We start from the raw sequence: 21,750 nt of genomic DNA, 5'->3' as shown, positions 1-21,750 counted from the left end.
TTCCTCTCGTCACCATATTTGTCAGTGAGTGGACACGCCAACCGGATGCTTCACATCTATACATCCGGTAAAATATCTGGCTCGTTGTTTTATCTTTGGTTATTCCTGAACGCAACCAGGATCCCGGACATTCCCGACTTGCTACGTTCAACCAGTTATTAAATCGGAAAATGTCCGAGTTTCCGAGTTCAGACTAGCAAGTGAACACAGCATTATCATGAGGATAAGTAGGAGATGAGGCTATGGTGGAGTAGGCCTAGGCCTGGACAAATCACATCAAATTTTATTGACAGATGTTATCACAGGTACAGCAAAATGATTGTGTTTCTAGCTCAAACAGTGCAGTAATAATACATAGACAACAATTCGCACATAATCTGACAGTAAAAAGAAAGAAATTCAGAAATATCAGAATGAGCAATGTCAGAGTCCAGAATATAATAAATATATAGGCTATAAATTAGCAAACATTTCTAAAAAACAWTTATTTTGCTTTGTCATTATGGGGTACTGTGTGTAGATTACTGAGGAAAAGTGTTTATTTATTCCAATTTATAATAAGTCTGAAATGTAACAAAATGTGGAAAAAGTGAAGGGGTCTGAATACTTTTCGAAGGCACTGTATGGCTGACTATACCAAACATTAGGAACACTTTCCTAATATTAAGTTGCACTCACKCCTTTTGCCCTCAGGACAGCCTCAATCGTCGGGGCATGGACTCCACAAAGTGTCGAAAGATTTCCACAGGGATGCTGCTGTAACCAATGTGAAATGGCTAGCTAGTTAGCGGTGGTGCGCGCTAATAGTGTTTCAATCGGTGACGTCACTCGCTCTGAGACCTTGAAGTAGTTGTTCCCCTTGCCCTGRAAGGGCCGCGGCTATTGTGGTGCGATGGGTAACGATGCTTCGTGGGTGACTGTTGTTGATGTGTGCAGATGGTCCCTGGTTTGAGCCCGGGTAGGGGCGAGGGGACAGATGAAAGTAAAACTGTTACATTGATGCTGTTGACCCGGATCCACTGGTTGCTGCGGAAAAGGAGGAGGTCAAAAGGGCGTGAGTGTAACCGATGATGTGCGTTGGTGCGCGCTAATAGTGTTTCAATCGGTGATGTCACTCGCTCTGAACCTTGAAGTAGTTGTTCCCCTGCTCTGCAAGGGCTGCGGCTTTTGTGGGGCGATGGGTAACGATGCTTCATGGGTGACTGTGGTTGATGTGTGCAGAGCCGGATCGAGCCCAGGTAGGGCGGAGGAGAGGGACGGAAGCAAAACTGTTACACTGCCCCATGTTGACTCCAATGCTTTCCATAGTTGTGTCAAGTTGGCTGGATGTTCTTTGGAGATGGACCATTCTTGATACACATGGGAAACCTTGTCGCGCGTGAAAAACCCAACAATGTTGCAGTTCTTTACACAAACCGGTGCCCTGGCACCTACTACCATACCCAGTTCAAAGGTTCTTAAATCTTTTGTCTTTCCCATTCACCTCTGAATGGCACACACACAATATATTCTCAAGGCTTAGAACCTTTAACTGTTCTCCCCTTCATTTACACTGATTGAAGTGGATTTAACAAGTGCAATCAATAATGGATCATAACTTTCACCTGGTCAATCTATGTCAAGGAAAGAAGTGTTCTTAATGAGGGACGGAAGCAAAACTCAGAGTATACAGTGCATTGGAAAGAATTCTGATCATGACTTTTTCCACGTTTTGTTACGTTAAGCCTTATTTCAATGGATTAAACCATTTCCCCCCTCAATCTACAACACAATACCCCATAATGACAAAGCAAAAACATGTTTTTAGACATTTTTGCAAATCTATTCAACATAAAAACTGAAATATCACATTTTACATAAGTATTCAAACTGTTTACTCAGTACTTTTTTAAAAACCTGGCAGTGATTACAGCCTCGAGTCTTCTTGGGTATGACGCTACAAGCTTGGCACACCTGTATTTGGAGATTTTCTCCCATTTTTCTCTGCAGATCCCCTCAAGCTCTGTCAGGTTGGATGGGGAGCATCGTTGCAAAGCTATTTTCAGTCTCTCCAGAGAAGTTCGATTGGGTTCAAGTCCGGGCTCTGCTGGGCCACTCAAGGACATTCAGAGACTCGTCGAAACCACTCCTGTGTTGTCTTGGCTGTTGTTCTTAGGGTCTTAGTCCTGTTGGAAGGTGAACCTTTGCCCAGTCTGTGGTCCTTAGCGCTCTAGCACCAGTGTTCATAAAGGATATCTTTGCTCCATTCATCTATCCCTCGATCCTGACTAGTCTCCCAGTGCCTGCCGCTGAAAAACATCCCCACAGCATTATGCTGCCACCACCGTGCTTCACCGTAGGGATGGTGCCAGGTTTCCTCCAGACGTGATGCTTGGCATTCAGGCCAAAGAGTTCAATCTTGGTTTCATAAGACCAGAGAATGTTTCTCATGGCCTGAGAGTCCTTTAGGTGTCWTTTGGCAAACTCCAAGCGGGCTCTCATGTGCTTCTTGCTGAGGAGTGGATTCCGTCTGGCCCCTCTACCATAAAGGCCTGATTGGTAGAGTGCTGCAGAGATGGTTGTCCTTCTGGAAGGTTCTCCCATCTCRACAGAGCAACTCTGGAACTCCATTTGGGTTCTTGGTCACCTGCCTGACCAAGGGCTTTCTCCCCCGATTGCTCAGTTTGGCCGGGCGGCCAGCTCTAGAAAGAGTTTTGGTGGTTCTAAACTTCTTCCATTTAAGAATGATGGAGGCCATTCTGTTCTTCAATGCTGCATACATGTTTTGGTACCGGTTCCCAGTTCAGTGCCTTGACATAGTCATGTCTCAGAGCTCGACAGATAATACCTTCYACCTCATGGCTTMGTTTTTCTCTGACATGCACTGTCAACTGTGGGATCTTATATAGACATGTGTGTGCATATCCTAATCATGWCCATTCAATTGAATTTACCACAGGTGGACTCCAATCAAGATGTAGAAACATCTCACAGATGARCAATGTAAAAAGGATACACCTGAGCTCAATTTACAGTCATAGCAAAGGGTCTCAATACTTATCTAAATAAGGTATTTCTGTTGTTTATACATTTGCAAACATTTCTAAAAACCTGTTTTCGCTTTGTCATTATGGGGTATTGTGTGTAGTATTGATGAGGGGTATTGTGTGGGGTATTGATGAGGAGGAAKAATTATTTAATACATTTTAGAATAAGGCTGTAACGTAACAAAATGTGGAAAAAGTGAAGGGATKTAAATACTTTCCGAATGCACTGTATAATGGTGTGAATGGACAGTATATGAATAGAAAAGGTCTGTACAGCAGTAGTTATATAGGATGAGCCAGTATGTAAACATTATTGAAGTGACCAGTGTTCTGCAAAGCAGTCTCGGTGCAGGGTACAGTACCGGTTGGTAGCCGGCTAGTAACAGTGACTAAAGTTCAGGGCAGGGTACTGGGTGCAGGCTGGCTAGTGGTGACTGTTTAAAACCTCTACAGGATCGGTGGGTATTACGTTTTAAGGTATGACCCAGGTGCAGACAGTGTTGAAGAAACAAAAGTTTATTCCTCAAACAGGGGCAGGCAAACGACAGYTCAAGGCAGGCAGYGGTCAATAATCCAGATAGGGTGTAAAGTACAGGACAACAGGTGGGCTCAGGGTCAGGMCAGGCAGACGTCGGTAATCCAGAGTAGTGGGGCAAAGGTACAGGACGAAAGGCAGSCRCYGGGTRAGGGCAGGCAGAYCGGTCAGAAATGGGAAAGTAGAAAACAGGAGCAAGGAACAGGTGGAAGCAGGGAAACAAAACGCTGGTAGGTTCTACGAACAAAACAAACTGGCAACAGACAAAAAGAGAACACAGGTATAAATACACAGGGGATAATGGGGAAGATGGGAGACACCTGGAGGGGGGTGGAGACAAGCACAAAGACAGGTGAAACAGATCAGGGCGTGACAGTGGACGGTTGATTATTTATTTAATGTGATTAGTTATTAATTTACGTCTTTCCCTAATTTTAAGGTCAACCCTGTTACCTGAACTTAAAGAAACACTGAACATCTAATAGTCAAACCACAGTGTAAAAAATAGCTGGTTCTACTCTTTTTGGCCATTTTCTGTCACAAGGGGATTTATGGCTGTTTTTATGATTAAATCGTCAACCCTGTTACTTTAATTGGCCCTTACTATAGATTTAGTAAGTATTACATGGGACGGTTGAGCTAACGTAGGCTAATGTGATTAGCATGAGGTTGTAAGTAACAAGAACATTTCCCAGGACATAGACATTTCTGATATTGGCAGAAAGCTTAAATTATTGTTAACCTAACTGCACTGTCCAATTTACAGTAGCTATTACAGTGAAAGAATACCATGCTATTGTTTGAGGTTAGTGCACAGTTATGAACTTGAAAGTGTATTAATAAACAAATTAGGCACATTTGGACAGTTTTGATACAATTTTTTTAACAGAAATGCAATGGTTCATTGGATCAGTCTATAACTTTTCACATACACTGCTGGCATCTCGTGGCCAAAATCTAAATTGCGCCTGGGCTGGAATAATACATTATGGTCTTTCTCTTGCAATTCAAAGATGATGGTCCAATTTGTAAGTCGCTCTGGATAAGAGCGTCTGCTAAATGACTTAAATGTTAAATGTAAATGGTACAAAAAAAACACATGTTTTTTTCTTTGCATTATCTTTTACCAGAACTAATGTGTTATGTTCTCCTACATTAATTTCACATTTCCACAAACTTCAAAGTGTTTCCTTTCAAATGCTATGAAAAATATGCATYTCCTGAGTGAGCTTGAATCCTCTGTTCTACATAGATGGTAGCGGGATAAACATGCCGTGGCTCGGGTMGTTGAGGTTATATTCGTAGCCTTCATGTGACACCAGGTGCTGTAGAGGGCAGGCAGTGTGCCCCCATTTCAGGTCATCAGTGACGTGCACACCGAGGAACTTGAATATTTTGACCCTCTCCACTGCGGCCCTATCAATATGGATTGAGGCGTCTCGCTGCTGTCTCCTATGGTCCACGATCAGCTCCTTTGTCTTGTTGACGTTGAAGGAGATGTTAATTTCTTGGCACCATACGTCAGAGCTCTCACATCCTCCCTGTAMGCAGTTTCGTTATTGTTGGTAATCAGGCCTGCCGCTGTTGTGTCGTCAGCAAACTTGTTGATTGAGTTGGAGAGATGCGTGGCCATGATCAGCTCCTTTAGGGGGCTGCCTGTCAGGAAGTCCAGGACCAAGTTGCACAGGGAGGGGTTCAGACCCAGGGCCCTGAGCTTAGTGAAGAGCTCAGAGGGCACTATGGTGTTGAAGGCTGAGCTGTAGTCGATGAACAGCATTATTACATAGGTATTTCTCTTGTCCAGGTGGGATAGGGCAGTGTGCAGTACATTGGCGATTGCGTTATCCGTGGATCTGTTGGGGCGGTATGCGAATTGTAGTGGGTCTAGGTTGTCGGGTAAGGTGACATGATCTTTAACTAGCCTCTCAAAGCACTTCATGATGACAGAAGTGAGGGCTATGGGGCAATTTAGTTCAGTTACCTTCGCTTTCTTGGGTACTGGAGAAATTGTGGACATCTTGAAGCAAGTGGGGCAACAGACTGGGAGACAGACTGACAGATTGAATATTTCCGTAAACACTCCAGCCAGCTGGTTTGCACATGCTCTGAAGACGTGGCTTGGGATGCCGTCTGGGCCGGCAGCCTTGTAATGGTTAACACGCTTAAATGACTTACTCAAGTCAGACARGGAGAACGAGAGCACACTGTCCTCGTGAGAGGAAGGGGCCCGCGTTGGTGGCTCGATGTTGTTTTCCTCGAAGCAGGTGAAGAAGGTGTTTAGCTTATCCGGGAGCGAGGAATTGGAGTCCGCTACGTGGCTGGCTTCACTTTATGTCTGAGCGATTGAATTGCGACTRCACTTTGTCCCTGTACTGTCGTTTTGCCTCTTTGATTACCTTACAGAGGTCATAGCTGGWCTGTTTGTACATGTCCATGTWCCCAGTCACCTTCCCAGTTCACACTTTCAGTTTTACACAAATGCTGCTATTTGTCCACGGTTTTGGTTTAGATCAATTCTAATCGTCACAACATCTTCTATGCACTTCCTGATGTACCCAGTCACCGAGTCAGGGTATACGMCGATACTATTCTCAGAGGCGACCCAGAATATTTTTCAGTCCGCGTGATCAAAATAATCTTAAAGCATAGATTTCGATTGGTCAGACCAACATTGAATAGTCCCTACCACGGGTGCTTCCTGTTTAAGTTGATCCTTATAACTTCTTCTGTGTGCGATTTTTTAAAATCAGTTCAAGGACGTACATCTGGTGTATTAGAAGCAATTATTGGTAACAMGTTTGTCTTCAAAATCCTTTTTTACTTACTGGAAGATTAACCAACAAGATAGAAATGTTCTATCCACTATAATGGGGGATCCTGTTTACTGCAAACTATGCCTGCAGTAGCTCAGTCTGCCTTGAACTTCTGTGGCTTCAATGAACGGGGACAGTCGTTCCCCCACTAACAGGCCATATAATATGGGCAGGAGGACAGAATTAGATAACATGTATTAGTAGCTGATTATCACATGGATAATTCATTCCAATTAAATACATAATTATTTATTATTCCTATTATTTGCRGTTTAGGCCTTGTTATTTTATTGCAATAAAATCCTAGGAACATAATAGAAAATACAAATAAAGATGGAAAAATCTGATGCTCTGCTCCCCAACAACAACTGCTCTCCGGGTGCCGATGAAGTACGTCAATTAAGGCAGCCCCCCAGCACCTCTCTGATTCAGAGGGGTTGGGTTAAATGTGGAACATACATTTCGGTTGAATGCATTCAGTTGTGCAACTGACTGGGTATCCCCCTTTCCTTTCCCTTGTGGGCAATAGTGTGCACGTGGCAGGGCTGGAATAAATCACACATTAACCAGTTGTGTCAGCAATTGTTGTTGGCCCTTTCAACTCAGACAGTACAGTACCCAGCACACACCTAAATATTTTTTCCAGTTTTCACAGTTGCATTTTGCTTAAACAATGAAGGCCTACGAGTGCAGCATACAAGTTTCTTGCTGCATATTTTATCATGGAGCCCGAGGGGGTAGAGATGCAGAGCCTCGGCTCCCAGCCTCTAACAGAGTGATTCATACACACATGCGCACGCACACGCACGCACYCACACGCGCATGCACTCCTGATGAGAGCATCAGTWCAATATGCCTTTATTGTTTTTCTGGGTCTACATCATGACAGTGGACTCTGGCCACTCCCATCAGAAATGGTTAGTTGSCYTYAAATGATACATAGGCTGGTTTTTCTGAGTGGCTCAATGGAGCAGACTGAAAGAATCTGTGGAACCAGACAGGCAGGCAGAGAAGGACCCTCCTCACTGAGAACAGAGGTCTCAATATGGGTCAYTGAAACAGAGAAAGAGGGAGAGAGGCCCACGGCATGCCAGCACAGGAGGCCTGTCAAAACACAGAGAATGAAAGTCTTTATCAGTAAACATGCCGACAGAGAGAATGGATGTTGTCAAGGAGATGAATATAGTACACAATGCTCTTTTAGAGTGTAAAGGAAATCACGATGATGATAACGATGATGKTGATGACAATAATGATCATGATGAAGAGGACGAGGCTAACTGCTCACTTAAGTACAATGACAGCTCGGTTGTATTGTCTATAAAGGGCAGTAGTGGTAAAGCCAACGAAACACAAACCAAGCCAGAGAACGGAGCGTTACTGATGTAACCTTGGTTTTCTGAGTAGAGTTACACCGTTTCACATCCCTTAGTGTTCTGAGGTCGGCCTGTGTGTTTCCCTGTGGTTGGGACTGAGCTGAGCACAAAGGAGTGCCCTGCAGTCACAAATTACAGCTGGATCGAATTAAGGACAGGGATGTGTGTAATAAGGCAACTTGGCTGTCAACATTCGTACACCGTCTTTTGTGATTTTTCAAGATCATTGGGTGTTTTATGGTTTTATGATTTGGAGACATACGCACGCACGTATACAGTATGTATGCAAATACACATTCTTAACCATGAATTCATAGAATTCATAGAATTGTTCAAATGTTTAAAATGATCTGGTCTGTACGTATATTCTCACCATTCTTTGGTACGAATCACGAGGATCTTAAGAGCATGTCACCAAATGAGAGAGAGTTGACATACAGACTGTTTGGGGGTAGACCTAGGTCAGGTTAGCTGATCAACTACAGTATGCTCTGTCTGATGATGACTGATGAGTCAGGGCTGTGGTCCATTAAACTGATCCCCGATCTGTATGTGTTTTAACCAGCTCCTCTGACCGTTGGTGTCATGCATGCCATTGTTGTCAGAATAGTTGGCTAAAGCAGGGCATACAGATGGGACCAGGCTACTGAACTGCACACACACAACACTGAGAATGTTTTCAGTGCTCTGGAAACTCTAACCTCTAGGATTAGATTACATAATATGATTTGAAGGAATGGGAAGTCAGACGGACAAAAGGTCTTCCAAGGTTCACGCCCAATCAACTTGAGTTGAGGCATCTTGTGAAATGTATAATGACTGCACTGACCAGGCTGTGCCAGTAACAGAGTCATGTGAATTTTAAAACTTCAGGCATGGAGCCCCATCTATGCCTGAAACTCCATGCCTGAAACTCCATGCCTGAAACTCCATGCCTGAAACTCCATGCCTGAAACTCCATGCCTGAAACTCCATGCCTGAAACTCCATGCCTATTCAGGATACTTGACTCTTCATCTTTGTAGCTCAGGGGCAGCTCATCAATCCGTCCACTCGTCCTCCTCAGAGAGTGTTCTGTAAAATCTCAACGCACCAAGAAGAGTTACAGCAATCTCCCACAGAAAGAAAACAGCCCCAAGAGTGAACGCTGTAAGAGATGGAGCCACCACAGACCCAGCTACAATGCAAACCCTGGCCTCAGTGATCAAGCACACACGCACACACACACACACACATTGTCCCAGTGCCCAAGAAAAACAAGGTGACATGCCCAAATGACTATCGCTCCATGGCACTCACCCCGGTAATCAGGAAGTGCTTCGAGAGGCTGGTCATGGGCCACACCAAGGCCAGCATGCCAGGCACACTGGACCCACTCCAATTTGCTTACCGCTCCAACAGATCCATGGAAGATGCCATTTCCATCGCTATTTACACGACCCMTACACATTTGGACAAGATGAACACCCATGTCAGAATGCTGTTCATTGACTACAATTCAGCATTCATCACTATTGTTCCCTCCAAGCTCAGAGCCCTGGGTCTGGACACAACCCTCTGCAACTGGATCCTGGACTTCCTGACAGGCAGACTACAGGTCTGTGGTCGGCAACAACATATGGGATTTTAGAAACACTTAAAATAAGGGCTGTGTTTTGTGTACGCTTACTCTGGTGTGACATTTTGATAACCGTGTAGGAGATTCAAAAGAGGCTGTAAGAGATTCAGACTTGTGTAAGCCCCACAGCTATACTCGAGCATGTGTTCATAMTACATGCTCCGCAGTGACGTCTAAAATCAATTGAATGAATCAGCACCTTGGAGAGCGCTGCCCATTTCACCACCATAGATAGTAGGCTACTTGGCTTTTTTACTCTGTCTGCTGCGCTCCTACGTTGTGTTTGTCACTTTTCTTCTCATGCGTTCCGGTACCTCAGAGACCCCGAGACAACCTCTCTCTCAACGTCAGCAAACCAAAGGAACATGCTCCGATCCACATCAACAGGACTGCAAAAGATAGAGTCCGAAGTTTTAAGTTCCTCTGCGTCKCCGAGGACTTGACYTGGACCAACAAKACCACCACTCTTGTCTAGAGGGKYRAACAGCGTCTCTACTTCCTAAGGCGGCTGAAGAAATTRGGCATGCCGACTGGGTTGCTCTCCAAATACCTCTTAACATCGAGAGCGTCCTGACCGGATGCATCATGACCTGATACGGGAATTGCTCCGTCCAGGACTGCAAGACCCTCCAGCGGATGATGAAGACAGCCCAGTACATTACTGGGACCGTGCTCCCAACCCTCCAGGACATCTACTCAAAATGGTGCCTGAGGAAGGCCCGTAGCATCATCAAGGACACCACACACCCCGGCCACGAGCAGTTCACTCCCTTACTGTCGGGCAGACMGCAACGGATCATCAGGTCTGATACCAAAAGGCTCAGAGATAGTTTCTGTCTACAGGCCATCAGACTGCTYAACACTCAAACTGGACTGACCAACTGCACCTTAGCACACATGCACTCACTCACGCACACACCCACACAGATATACACTCARCCATACACACGCACGCACACTAGGGTTTAATATTTTCCCGGTATTTTATAAATGTTCCATCCCGAGAATAGATCACTTTTCTCCCAGGTAACCCAGTATTTCCCGCCAAAATCAAAAGTGTCATTCTAAAGCATATAAATATTTGATTAGAGCTTTGACCAGCATGAAGATTCGAGCCTGATGCTACCTGAGCCTGACGTGCCATACATTAAAGATATTTTATTAGCCCTACTTTAAAAGACATTTTATGATCCCAAGCCCAAAAAAGCCCAAATGATAGTGCCATTATCCAATAAACAGCCTATGATACACAGTAGGCTATACGCTACCTCACATAATGCATGACAGAAAAACATAAAAGCCCATAGATGCAGCTATGCTCTCTTGGGTAAAGAAACTAAACAAGCTCCAATAGGCTAATTTTGTGGACTGTATTACTCTACTGTATTATATTATACTGTATGTCACGATCTTCTTCGTCTGATGAACAGGAAGGATCGGACCAAAACGCAGCGCGGTAAGTGTTCATGCTTTATTGAAAAAACTGAACACTAAATACAAAATAACAAAGTGAATAAACAAATATCGAAACAGTCCTGTAAGATGCTACAACAGAAAACAACTACCCACCAAACCAACATGGAAAATGGCGACCTAAATAGGCTCCCCAATCAGAGACAACGAGAAACAGCTGTCTCTGATTGGGAACCAACTCAGGCCACCATAAACCTACATACCCCTAGACCATAKAAAATCCCCATAGYTAAACAAAAAKCCTAGACAATACCAAAACTAAACAAACCACCCTTGTGGCGTGACACTGTATTATATGTATTGGAATTACGRACTTCTTTCAAACCATGAAGCTGGGAGAGAACTTGCGTTGCTGGTGCAGGACATGCTGCCTACAAAGTTACAATTATAGGCTATGAATGTAATTTTAGTAGGGCCGAATTAATAATTGTATAATTAGTAGGGTGACTTATACAGTACCAGTCAAATGTTTGGACACTCCTACTCATTCAAGGGTTTTTCTTTAGTTTTACTATTTTCTACATTGTATAATAATAGCGAAGACCTCACAACTATGAAATAACACATATGGAATCATGTAGTAACCAAAAAGGTGTAAACAAATCAAAATATATTTTATATTCTTCAAAGTAGCCACCCTTTGCCTTGATGACAGCTTTGCACACTCTTGGCATTCTCTCAACCAGCTTCATGAGGAATGCTTTTCCAACAGTCTTGAAGGAGTTCCCACATATGCTGAGCACCTGTTAGCTGCTGCACCTGTTAATCTATATTAATAAAAGTAGTGCACTAGGCCTTTAATACTCCTGTATTAGGGGACCTATACAGCTGTCTGCAGCGCGGGAGAAATGTCCTGGGAAAAGGGAGTGGGAAATCTCTGTAACCCGGTTCTCACTACTCAACCCTAACACACACACAAACACATACATTCATGCTACACACACATCACAACTGCTGCTACCAGACTCTTTTATTATTATTGCTAAATACTGCACAATTTAAACACTTTCTCCCCAATGTCCCCGTCCCCAAAACACATGTACATATTGGACTATAGATTGTGCCTTCCTGTATTACACTTATGATCAAATGTTTATTCTATTCTACTGCCATTGACTTTGTTCGTATTCCTTGCTTTTATTATTTGTTATTGTTGTAGCATTGTCGAGAAGGAACCCGCAAGTAAGCATTTCGCTGGACGGTGTATACCATGCGCATCCCATATACATGACTACTAAAAAAACTTGAAACTTGAAACACACAATGCCTTTGCCATACCAGTGCTCTACTCACACAGAGCGATGGGAAGTGAGGGGGAGTAATGCAGCAACCAGGTCAATTCCTCAAATCCCCACAGAACAGAAATAATTGATTATGTAACTTAATGAATGAAGAAAATTAGAGTTCGTATGAGACAGGGAGAAGACAGAGATCAGAGGGAGATAGAGGGAGAGATAGAGAGATCAGAGAGAGACAGAGGGAGAGATATAGAGATCAGAGAGAGATGGAGAGATGAAATATAACAGTACCACAAGAGGGCAGTATACACTAGGCAGAAATAAAGATCATACAATATAGCCCTTTTTTCCCCCTTCTCCACTCATTCACTCATTCAACTGCACAAAGTCATACTAAAAGGCCTCCCGAGAGGCGCAGCAGTGCTTGAGGTGTCACTACAGATCCGGGTTCGATCCCGGGCTGTGTTGCAGCTGGCCACAACCGGAAGACCCATGAGGCGATGCACAATTGGTCCAGCTTTGTTTGGGTTAGGGGAGYGTTTGGCAGGCCGGCTGGGATGTCCTTGTCCCATCGCGCTCTAGTGACTCCTGTGGCGGGCCGGGCGCATGCATGCTGACAGGGTCGCCAGTTGTAAGGTGTTTCCTCTGTCACCTTMGTGCGGCTGGCTTCCGGGTTAAGCAAGTAGCGTGTCAAGAAGCAGTGTTTCGGAGGACGCATGGCTCTCGACCTTCGCCTCTCCCGGGTCCATACGGGAGTTGCAGCGATGGGACAAGACTGTAACTACCAACTGTATATCACGAAAAAGGGGTAAAAAGTGCAAAAAAAGTAKCACTAAAAGGTATGAAAGGGACATCTACAGGAAAAGGCTGAATGAGGAACCTGTGAAAATGTCATTGCACTGGAAAGAAAAAAATAAGAYAAATGTTCCATCTTTGTCAGAGCTTGGGCAACTCTGATGGGGGTGGGGGCCACAACAAACATGAATTCATCCTGAGGGGTTGCAGTGGCTCACGGTTCAGAGCCAGCACTAGCCTTTTGGGGGCCCTAAGTTACATTTTGTTGCACCCCCCATTTTACAATTGTACAASTCATTTCCTGCWATTCTATACATTTTGCCATTGGGTGGAGAGAAATGGTTGCAGTTTTTAATATGATATCTGAGTGAGAGTGACTAACAAAATCAATGGGGATGGACTAATTGAGTGACTCCCAGTGACTGATATAACAAGWGAAGAACTGCTGATGCACAACCACATTTCAACATTGCACCTTGTGTATTCTACTATTCTAACTCTCAACACCGACTGAGTTCCTAGGATGTTTTGGATAATTGATCTGRGTGCCTACAAAAGGGGCGAGCTGCCAGTTGCTCATCCCTGGCTTATATTGTATATTTTTATGTGTGATTGCCACTAATCTTGAAGTGTGTGTATCCCCCTCTACTGAAGGGAACACAGTTAAAATGTCTACAGGCTCCAAGGCCTATTGGGAAAGGGAAAGGAAAGGGGGATACCCAGTCAGTTGTACAACTGAATGCATTCAACTGAAATGTGTCTTCCACATTTAATCRAACCCCTCTGAATCAGAGAGGTGCAGAGGGCTGCCTTAATCGACATCCACGTCTTCGGAGTGACTGGAATGGCAGTACACACTCTTTTGACCATACCAAACCATGCATGTTGTGTGTTTCTTTGGTTTGAGTTTAACAAATTAGTTTTGTTGGATTTTTTGTAACATTTTTGAAACAAGAAGAACGACAAATACATGGATTCTTATATTTCGACTTGAATCAAACTCTGGACGTTGGATTCGTTTGCATCAAGACTAACATTTCACCTCTCTCCGTTATGGCGGAAGGATTAGGATGGAAATTGTATTGGGACAATTATATTGGACAATTAACCTCTACAACCCCATTCATATGTCATATTAGGAGCACCATCTTGTGGTTGGATTTGAAAATGTACTGGAAAGTACATCTGACTTTGTCTTCTCAAAAGACAATGTCAACAATGTACTATATGTGAAATAATCCATTAACCCTCTGTAACAGGGGTGTCAAACTCCTTCCATGTAGGGCCTAGTGTCTGTGGGTTTTAGATTTTTCCTGTCAATTAAGACCAAGACAACCAGGCGAGGGGAGTTCTTTACTAATTACTGACCTTAATTCATCAATCAAGTACAAGGGAGGAGCGAAAACCCGCAGACACTRGGCCCTCCGTGGAATGAGTTCGACATGTGCTCTTTAACATCATACAARGTAATTGTATTTCTGACCTCCCCACGTCCACCTCCCATCCCCCATCAGCACCCTGTGCTGTGGCCCTGGCACGTGTCCTCCCCCATCACCGTCACCGCCGACCACTCCCCAGCCCCATGACTGTAATCCTATATTAAGCCAGTATTACCAGGTCAGAGGTCATATGTCACAGAGTTCATTGGTTGAAAAGAGAGAACCTGAGGTGTGCTGCCAGTGCTATGTCCTCAATAGATTCAAAGGAATTTAGCCTCTCACGATAAAGTACAGCCCTTCTTCATTTCAAAACGAGTATGTTGTTGTTTTACTATCATTTCATATTGTACTAACTAAATTCAATACTTGTACTACATTCAAGACTCTGCATTCAAGCCCTGGCCATTTAGTCTAATGATTTATGGTTTATTATGGTTTCTCAGCTCTATGTGAACTCTCCAGCCTGTATGTCTGCCTTATATTTGACCTCACAATATGTACTGTAAGCTGCAGAGAGACCTTGCAATACCTCCCACCCTTTCCCAGCTTGCCCTTTCCATGCCTGAAATAAGTATGTATTCATCAGTGTCTGAATCGCATTGTCGCGTTGGAGGCCTAGGAGGAAAAACATGTCTGTTCCACAAACACGTTTGACACCCCTGACTACAGCAGTGTTTCTCCTAGTGAGTCTCTAAGCAACATTCAGTGTAGGATCAATTACGTAATAGTCCTCTCTCCTGTCACTGAGGTGTGAGATGGTCTGCATAGACAACTAGTCTGGCCAGAGCGGAGCGCTGCACAGATAACCAGTGTTCCCATCGAGCTGCGTACCGGAGACGACCAAAACAATGTGCTCTGAACCAGACAATAGAAAGTTATAAGCTCTTCCTCAGACTGTCAGGTTCAGGAAGTCTCAGTGATTTAGAGTCCTACACAGCTACACTGCTTCGATAACCAGCTCAGGTTTCATTTCCTGGAACATATGTGCGGTTGACTGTGACATGTGACACCTCTATTTTACGGCGGCTTTGTTTCAGTGCAGTGTAAAGGCAATCAAATCAGAATGAGTAAGGCATTCGGAAATACTGCTATAAATACTAAGCATAAGCTGTGTGTGATGCTCTGTCCAGTCCCAAGCTCAGTCCCAACCCCATATGCAGCCCCAGCTCATCCCCTTCAAGATCCCCTTACCAATCGCCTTATCGATCACAATCCCCATCCCCTGCCGTACCCCCATACCCCAGCCTAACCTAGCCCTAGTCCCATATGCTGCCCCAGTCGATCCTCTTAACGATCCGTATTTACTCCGGCCAAGCRCCTGCCCCCGGTCCCAGACTGTTTGCTACATTACAGAGGTTAAAACAMTACACGCTCCACAACCTCACACCCAGGTGTCTCATCCTCTCTTGCTCCAAGACCAACTTGGCTGGTGCAGACCATAACAAGTTATTCTCGATAGACAAACAGGCAGTGGTGGGTGCATCCTTATACACAGCTCTGCCCAGCTTTCTCCTCTCTCCYGTTGGTCTGTGTAGGAAATGGGTCTAGTCTCCTCTGTATAGGATACCAGGAGGTTGTTTTTACAGTACCTTCTTAGTCTGGTCCGATGAGGTGCGAAAGCCATTTCTCCAAAAGCCAAGGTGTCTTCGTTGGATCCAGAGTGTCGTCAGATCAAGGAGCTGTGGTGAAGACCTGATGTGAAGGGATGACCAGGTACCGTGTCGTCTGTCTTTTACCTTGTCGTGATGTCTATCTGTGGGTTATTCTTGGCAGGCTAGGGATAAGGGATAGTGATTGTCCAAATGGCAGTTCCATGGCAGTTCTTCCATACGGCGCCAGCCATCTTTGTGGGCWTCTTTGAGGCTGGCACTCAGCTGCCATAGCCAGCATTCTGACATGGCAAAGACCTTTAGCCAAGGAGGTTCATTTAAGGACATGGGGAAAGGGATTGAAAAATGTGTGTGAGAGGATTGTTAAGATGATACAAATCCCTCTGTGAAACAAATGAATGTCTGTAGAATGAAAGTTCTAAATGACTGTAAGTTTCTAAATGACTGTAAGTTCTAAATGACTATACGGTTCTAAATGACTGTAAGTTCTAAATGACTATACGTTCTAAATGACTGTAATTTCTAAATGACTGTAAGTTCTAAATGACTATAAGTTCGCTCTAAATGACTATAAGTTCTAAATGACTGTAAGTTCTAAATGACTGTAAGTTCTAAATGACTGTAAGTTCTAAATGCTGTAAGTTCTAATTGATGTGACTAAATGACTATAAGTTCTAAATGACTGTAAGATCTAAATGACTGTGGAGTTTTGAAATGACTAAGACAAACAGCCATCTGTAAATCTGTACAGTATATATGTTCTATACGCAGTACACTTCATACTGACAGTTTGTTGTCTGTGTCTTTGCTGAATGTTTCTCCTCCCCAGGAGAAAGGATGGGTTGGTACATCCAGAAGAGCAGGGGCTTTGTACTGCTGCTGTCCGCCCTCAACCTCTCTCTCCTGGGTGTCATCAGCTCCACTACCCTCCTACCTCCAACAACCTCCAGCCCTTCTCTTACACTTACTGCCACCTCTCCTCTCACCCACACTTCCACATCCCCCCAGCCCCAACATCAAACTTCCTTCATCACCTTAACCCTTCCTCTCTCTCAGTCCTCGCCCGCTCCTCTCCCCTACYCCACCATCCCACTCCTCRKCKAWKKCACTGTTCCTCCTCTTCCCAAAAGCTCCCACGCTACTCTACCTCATACCACCCGTGCCAAACCCAAAACTTTTCGCCCTCGACTCCCCCATACTACACGCCTCCTCCAAAAACCCTCCCACCCTTGTCTCCCCAAAACTTCTCTTCCTCCTCCTCTCTATATGACCAGTCCCCTCCCCCAAACTTCCCACCTGCGTCTCCCCAAAATCTCCCCCACTCATCTGCTCAAAACCCCCCGTCCACTTCTCTCGAAAACAATCATCATTCCTGTCTCTCAGTCTTCTCCTGCTCCTTTCCCTTTCACCACCTCCACCACCATACTTCCCCTCTCCACAACAACTGTTCCTCCTTTCCCCAAAACCTCCCCTCCTCCTGTCCTCAATACCTTGCCTCCCCTAAACAAAACTTACCGCCGTCGTCCCCCCAAAGCCTACCGCACTCATCCCCCCGAAACCTACCGCCCTCGTCTCCCCAAAACATCCCCTTCTCTTCTCCCCGACACAGCCAGTCCCCTCCCAAAAACCTCCCTGACTCATCTCCCCAAAACCTCTCGCCCTTGTCTCCAAAAAACCTCTCGCCCTCTTCTCCCCAAAACTACCTTCCCTCTTCTTCCCATAACCTCCCCTGCTCCTACTCCCTATATGACCATTCCCCTACCCAAAACCTCTCCCAAAACCCCCAAAACTACCTTTCCTCATCTCCCCATAATTTCCCCCACTCGTCTTCCCAAAACATCCCACCTTCGTCTCCCCAAAATCACTGTGCCTCCTTTACCCAAAACCACTACCCCTTCTCTCTTTCAATTCTCCCCTTCTCCTGTCCCCTACACTTCCTTCACAACCATTGTCCCTCCTCTTCCCGATACCTCCCATCACCTAACCAAAACATATCGCCGTCGTCTCCCCAAAATCTTCTCCACTCATCGCCCAAAAACCTCTCGGCCTCGTCCTCCCAAAACGACCATCCCTCCTCTCCTCCAAATCACCACCTCTCCTCTCTCTCAGTCCTCCCCCGTTCCTCCCCTCTATACTTCCTCCACCACCATCCCTCCCCTGTTCACAACCACCATCACACTCCCCCCCAAAACCTCCCCTCCTCCACCTCATACCACCCCTCCCCTTCTCAAAACCTCCTGCCCGTGTCTCCCCAAAACGACCAACCCTCCCTTACTCAAAACCTCCCCTTCTCTTCCCCGTACCACCAGTCCCTTCCCCAAAACTTCCCATCCACGTCCCAAAACGACCACTCCTCCTTTCTTTCAGGCCTCCACCCCTCCTCTCTCCAGAACGACTGTTCCTTCTCTTCCCAAAACAACAACCGCTCCTCTTCCCTCTACCACGCGTCCCTTACCCAAAACCTCCACTCCTCATCCGCCCAAAACCTCCCCCCATCCTCTCCCCCACACTGCTCCCCCTCTATTTGACCGTGAGCCCTTCATAGTGACCTGGAACATCCCAAAGCTGGTCTGTAACAGGTACAACATCTCCCTGGACACCTCCCCCTACAGAGGCGTGGCCACACCTGCCAAGGTAAGAAACAATACACACATTRCTCTTGGAAAGCTGGTAACATGTTTGAAATTGAAGGATGTCCATAACAATGTTTGACACATCAAACCTGAAACAATCATATACTTCAATGTCCTAACYGGGATTTATTGCGAGAAGTACAAGACATAACTTTTTCCCAACAAAAACGTTACTGTGTTTCCTTCCTCCCTGTTTCTAGGTGCCAGGTCAGTTCCTGTCTCTGTTCTATACTGACCGACTGGGGCTCTACCCCCACGTGGACCTGCCTTCAAGGCAGCAGTTCTACGGAGGCATCCCCCAGAGAGGAAACCTTAGGGCCAGTCTGGCCAAGGCCCGTGCTGACATCAACTACTACATCCCCTCCAAGTACTGATCTAGAATCAGCTCCAAAATCCTAACCTTAATTATTAACCATGTAGAGGTTGCCCTTAGGCACAGATCGATGTTTAGCACACCATGTTCAAACACTAACCTTAACCATTATGGGAGAGTTGGGGACACAAAACTGACCTTAGATCAGTGCATAATAAGTGTATAACTTTACTGCTCCACCTCCCTSCAGGATGGCCCGTGGCCTGGCTGTGATCGACTGGGAGGACTGGCGCCCCCTGTGGGCCAGGAACTGGGGCTCCAAGTGGATCTACAGGACCCTATCAGTGACCCATGCCCGCCAGAGGGACCGCTCACTCACAGCCCGGCGGGCCACGGCTACAGCCAAGAAGCAGTTCCAGGCAGCAGCCCGCAGCTACATGGCAGAGACTCTGTCCTTGGGTAGCCGGCTCAGGCCCAACTACCAGTGGGGATTCTACCTGTTCCCCAACTGTTATAACCATGGATGGATGGAGCCGGGATACACAGGGAGATGTTCCAGGGAGGTGAGGGGGCAGAACGATGAGCTACTCTGGCTGTGGGAGGCTAGTTCCGCACTCTACCCCTCTATATACCTGCAGGTAAGAATGTTTTTTTGGGGGGGCGGGGCAGGATATGACTAATTCATAATCTAACATCTACCCCCAGATGTGTTTTCGTTTTGCCATCTCCTATGTAGTCTGGCAGGCTATACTAAAAGTCTAGTGCTTCCTAGTTTGTAGGTAAAGGAGACTAACTCCTATGGGGTTGTTGTGCCTCTTTTAGGCYTCTCTAGGGGACAGGCATAGCGCCGCCCTCTTGGTGAGGAACCGYGTCCAGGAGGCGCTGAGGGTGTCTGCCCTGCCCGCCCGGCCCACCACCGCACCCGTCTACGTGTACACACGACCCGTCTTCATCGACCAGAACAGACGCTTCCTCAGCCAGGTGAGAAATATCTRCTTACAGAGGCTTTTGACCAATCCTAAATGAGTCTCTAGCCCCTACCCCCCAGACACATGAAACAGGGTGATGGTGGGGATCTGAGGTCAGAGAAATGTTGTCATGAGGTGCAGTTACCTCTGTCATACCCCCTACCACAGTAATAATAACCCTTCTCTGCGTTAACTGTGTGATGTTCTCCAGGGGGACCTTGTCAGCACCATCGGGGAGAGTGCTGCTGTGGGGGCCTCAGGAGCCGTGCTGTGGGGGGCCAGTGCCGACTACGATGACAAGGTTAGGTGATACTCTAGCCCTGTTTATATCTGGTTGTGACATTTGTCCACATCTTGTCCACATTCTGATTGTGCCCACATTTTCAGACAGGTGTATGTAGACAATCAAAAGATGCATTGTGATCAGATCTTCRTCACCACCTCCAGAGGTGGTCAGGCACGCATTGTGTCTGGATATCTTACAAGTGTACATGGATCTGGACAGTGAAACCATTTCAATCATCCTTATCCTGCCTTCTAAAATATTTGACAGGTGGCACCATTAACTTATGGCATCAAAATGTATCTTAAAATAAATAAATACGCATATAGGGAGGGACCAGGAAACCAGAAGGGACCAGGAAATTTGGTCACAATGCGGACACAACGGACGGATTTGAGTCACATGTTAATACATGTTAATACCAAAGCCTCACATAATTCTGAAAATGTGGGCAAAATCAGAATGTAGACAATATCAGGACAAAGGACGCATGCTAGAGCCAGGTATAAACAGGGCTTCTGACACACATACACACTCAAGATGATACTCCCCACTCACACTGAAAGCCAATACCACTGACATTTATAAGTTGCCATTTGAGACACAGAATATTGTTTTAAGCAACAAAACTATACAAAAACAGAAAAAAAAGTATTCTCACCATGAATAGAATATTACCTTAAACTCCAGCACATATGAATCCACTTTAACTTTATGTTATGTATTGTTTCTTCCCTCCACCCTCCCTTCCCACAGGCGTCCTGTGAGGCTTTTTCCTCGTACCTCACCYCCACGCTCAACCCCTACGTCGCCAACGTGACAGCCGCCGCCCAGCTCTGCAGCGACTTCCTGTGCCAGGGGAACGGGCGCTGCGTCCGGAAGCACTATGAGTCGGACCACTACCTCCACCTGTCCTCAGGGAACTTCCGTATCCTCCGGGCCAGGGGCACGTACATGGTCCTGGGGACGCCCAGTCTGGCTGACCTGACTCTCTTCTCCAGGAGGTTCACCTGTCAATGCTATGCAGGACGGACATGTGCCCCCAAGCTGCCCATACACCTGTCTAAAGCACTGGTGTTTAGACTGAAGCAGCAGGGTCTGTCTGACAAGACCAAGACACTGAATAAAGTGATAGCTGATATGGAACAATCAACCATTAAAGAGAARTTGAAAAAACACTGAAACACCGATGGATGGATCATGAGTGTTGACCTGTGTAACTGGACTGTGTCCTGTGTAACATACACAAGGTGGCACAAGTCTCTTGTTTGACCTTTATAATAATACAGTAATAATAATCAGAGGTAAGTGACGTCTCATGCAGATGATGGCTTCGGGTGAAATGTTGACTAAAAGGTTGTTGATTGCGGATAAGGACAAACTATAGTGTGTGCCATGCAGTACTGTACAACCTGGGTGTTTCAGGTCACTGTTGTCCATGTGCCTTAATAAAGTTCACACTGCAGTAATGATGAAGCTCCATACTGATTTACTGGTCTACTGATTTCATTCAGCAGGAKATAGATATGTTGCGACAGGAACYAAGAYGAGTTTTRTGCAAGTAGAGATGGTTAATARGTGACAACATGTCTCCAGTAGTTATTTGTATATCATTTGAGTGTATATGTAAA

General features: G+C 45.6%; 1 protein-coding gene and 1 pseudogene across 1 annotated transcript; one reads left to right on the top strand and one right to left on the bottom strand.

Annotated features, from left to right (window-relative positions):
* Nucleotides 1-5,996, bottom strand: part of LOC111951337 (actin nucleation-promoting factor WASL-like) — a 31,639-nt pseudogene extending 25,643 nt beyond the window's left edge.
* A 3,041-nt stretch (nt 5,997-9,037) lies between these two features.
* On the top strand, nt 9,038-21,750 carry LOC111951336 (hyaluronidase PH-20-like). The gene is made up of 10 exons (XM_070434709.1): nt 9,038-9,353; nt 9,448-9,464; nt 9,687-9,836; nt 9,983-10,170; nt 18,313-18,556; nt 18,756-18,922; nt 19,119-19,506; nt 19,691-19,849; nt 20,048-20,137; nt 20,876-21,750. The coding sequence occupies exons 1-10, from the start codon at nt 9,038-9,040 to the stop codon at nt 21,299-21,301; spliced, it is 2,145 nt and encodes a 714-aa protein (XP_070290810.1). The 3' UTR covers nt 21,302-21,750.

Source organism: Salvelinus sp. IW2-2015, linkage group LG24 (assembly GCF_002910315.2).
Source record: "Salvelinus sp. IW2-2015 linkage group LG24, ASM291031v2, whole genome shotgun sequence".
Lineage (NCBI taxonomy): Eukaryota > Metazoa > Chordata > Actinopteri > Salmoniformes > Salmonidae > Salvelinus > Salvelinus sp. IW2-2015.
This window is presented reverse-complemented; position numbering and strand designations above follow the sequence as displayed.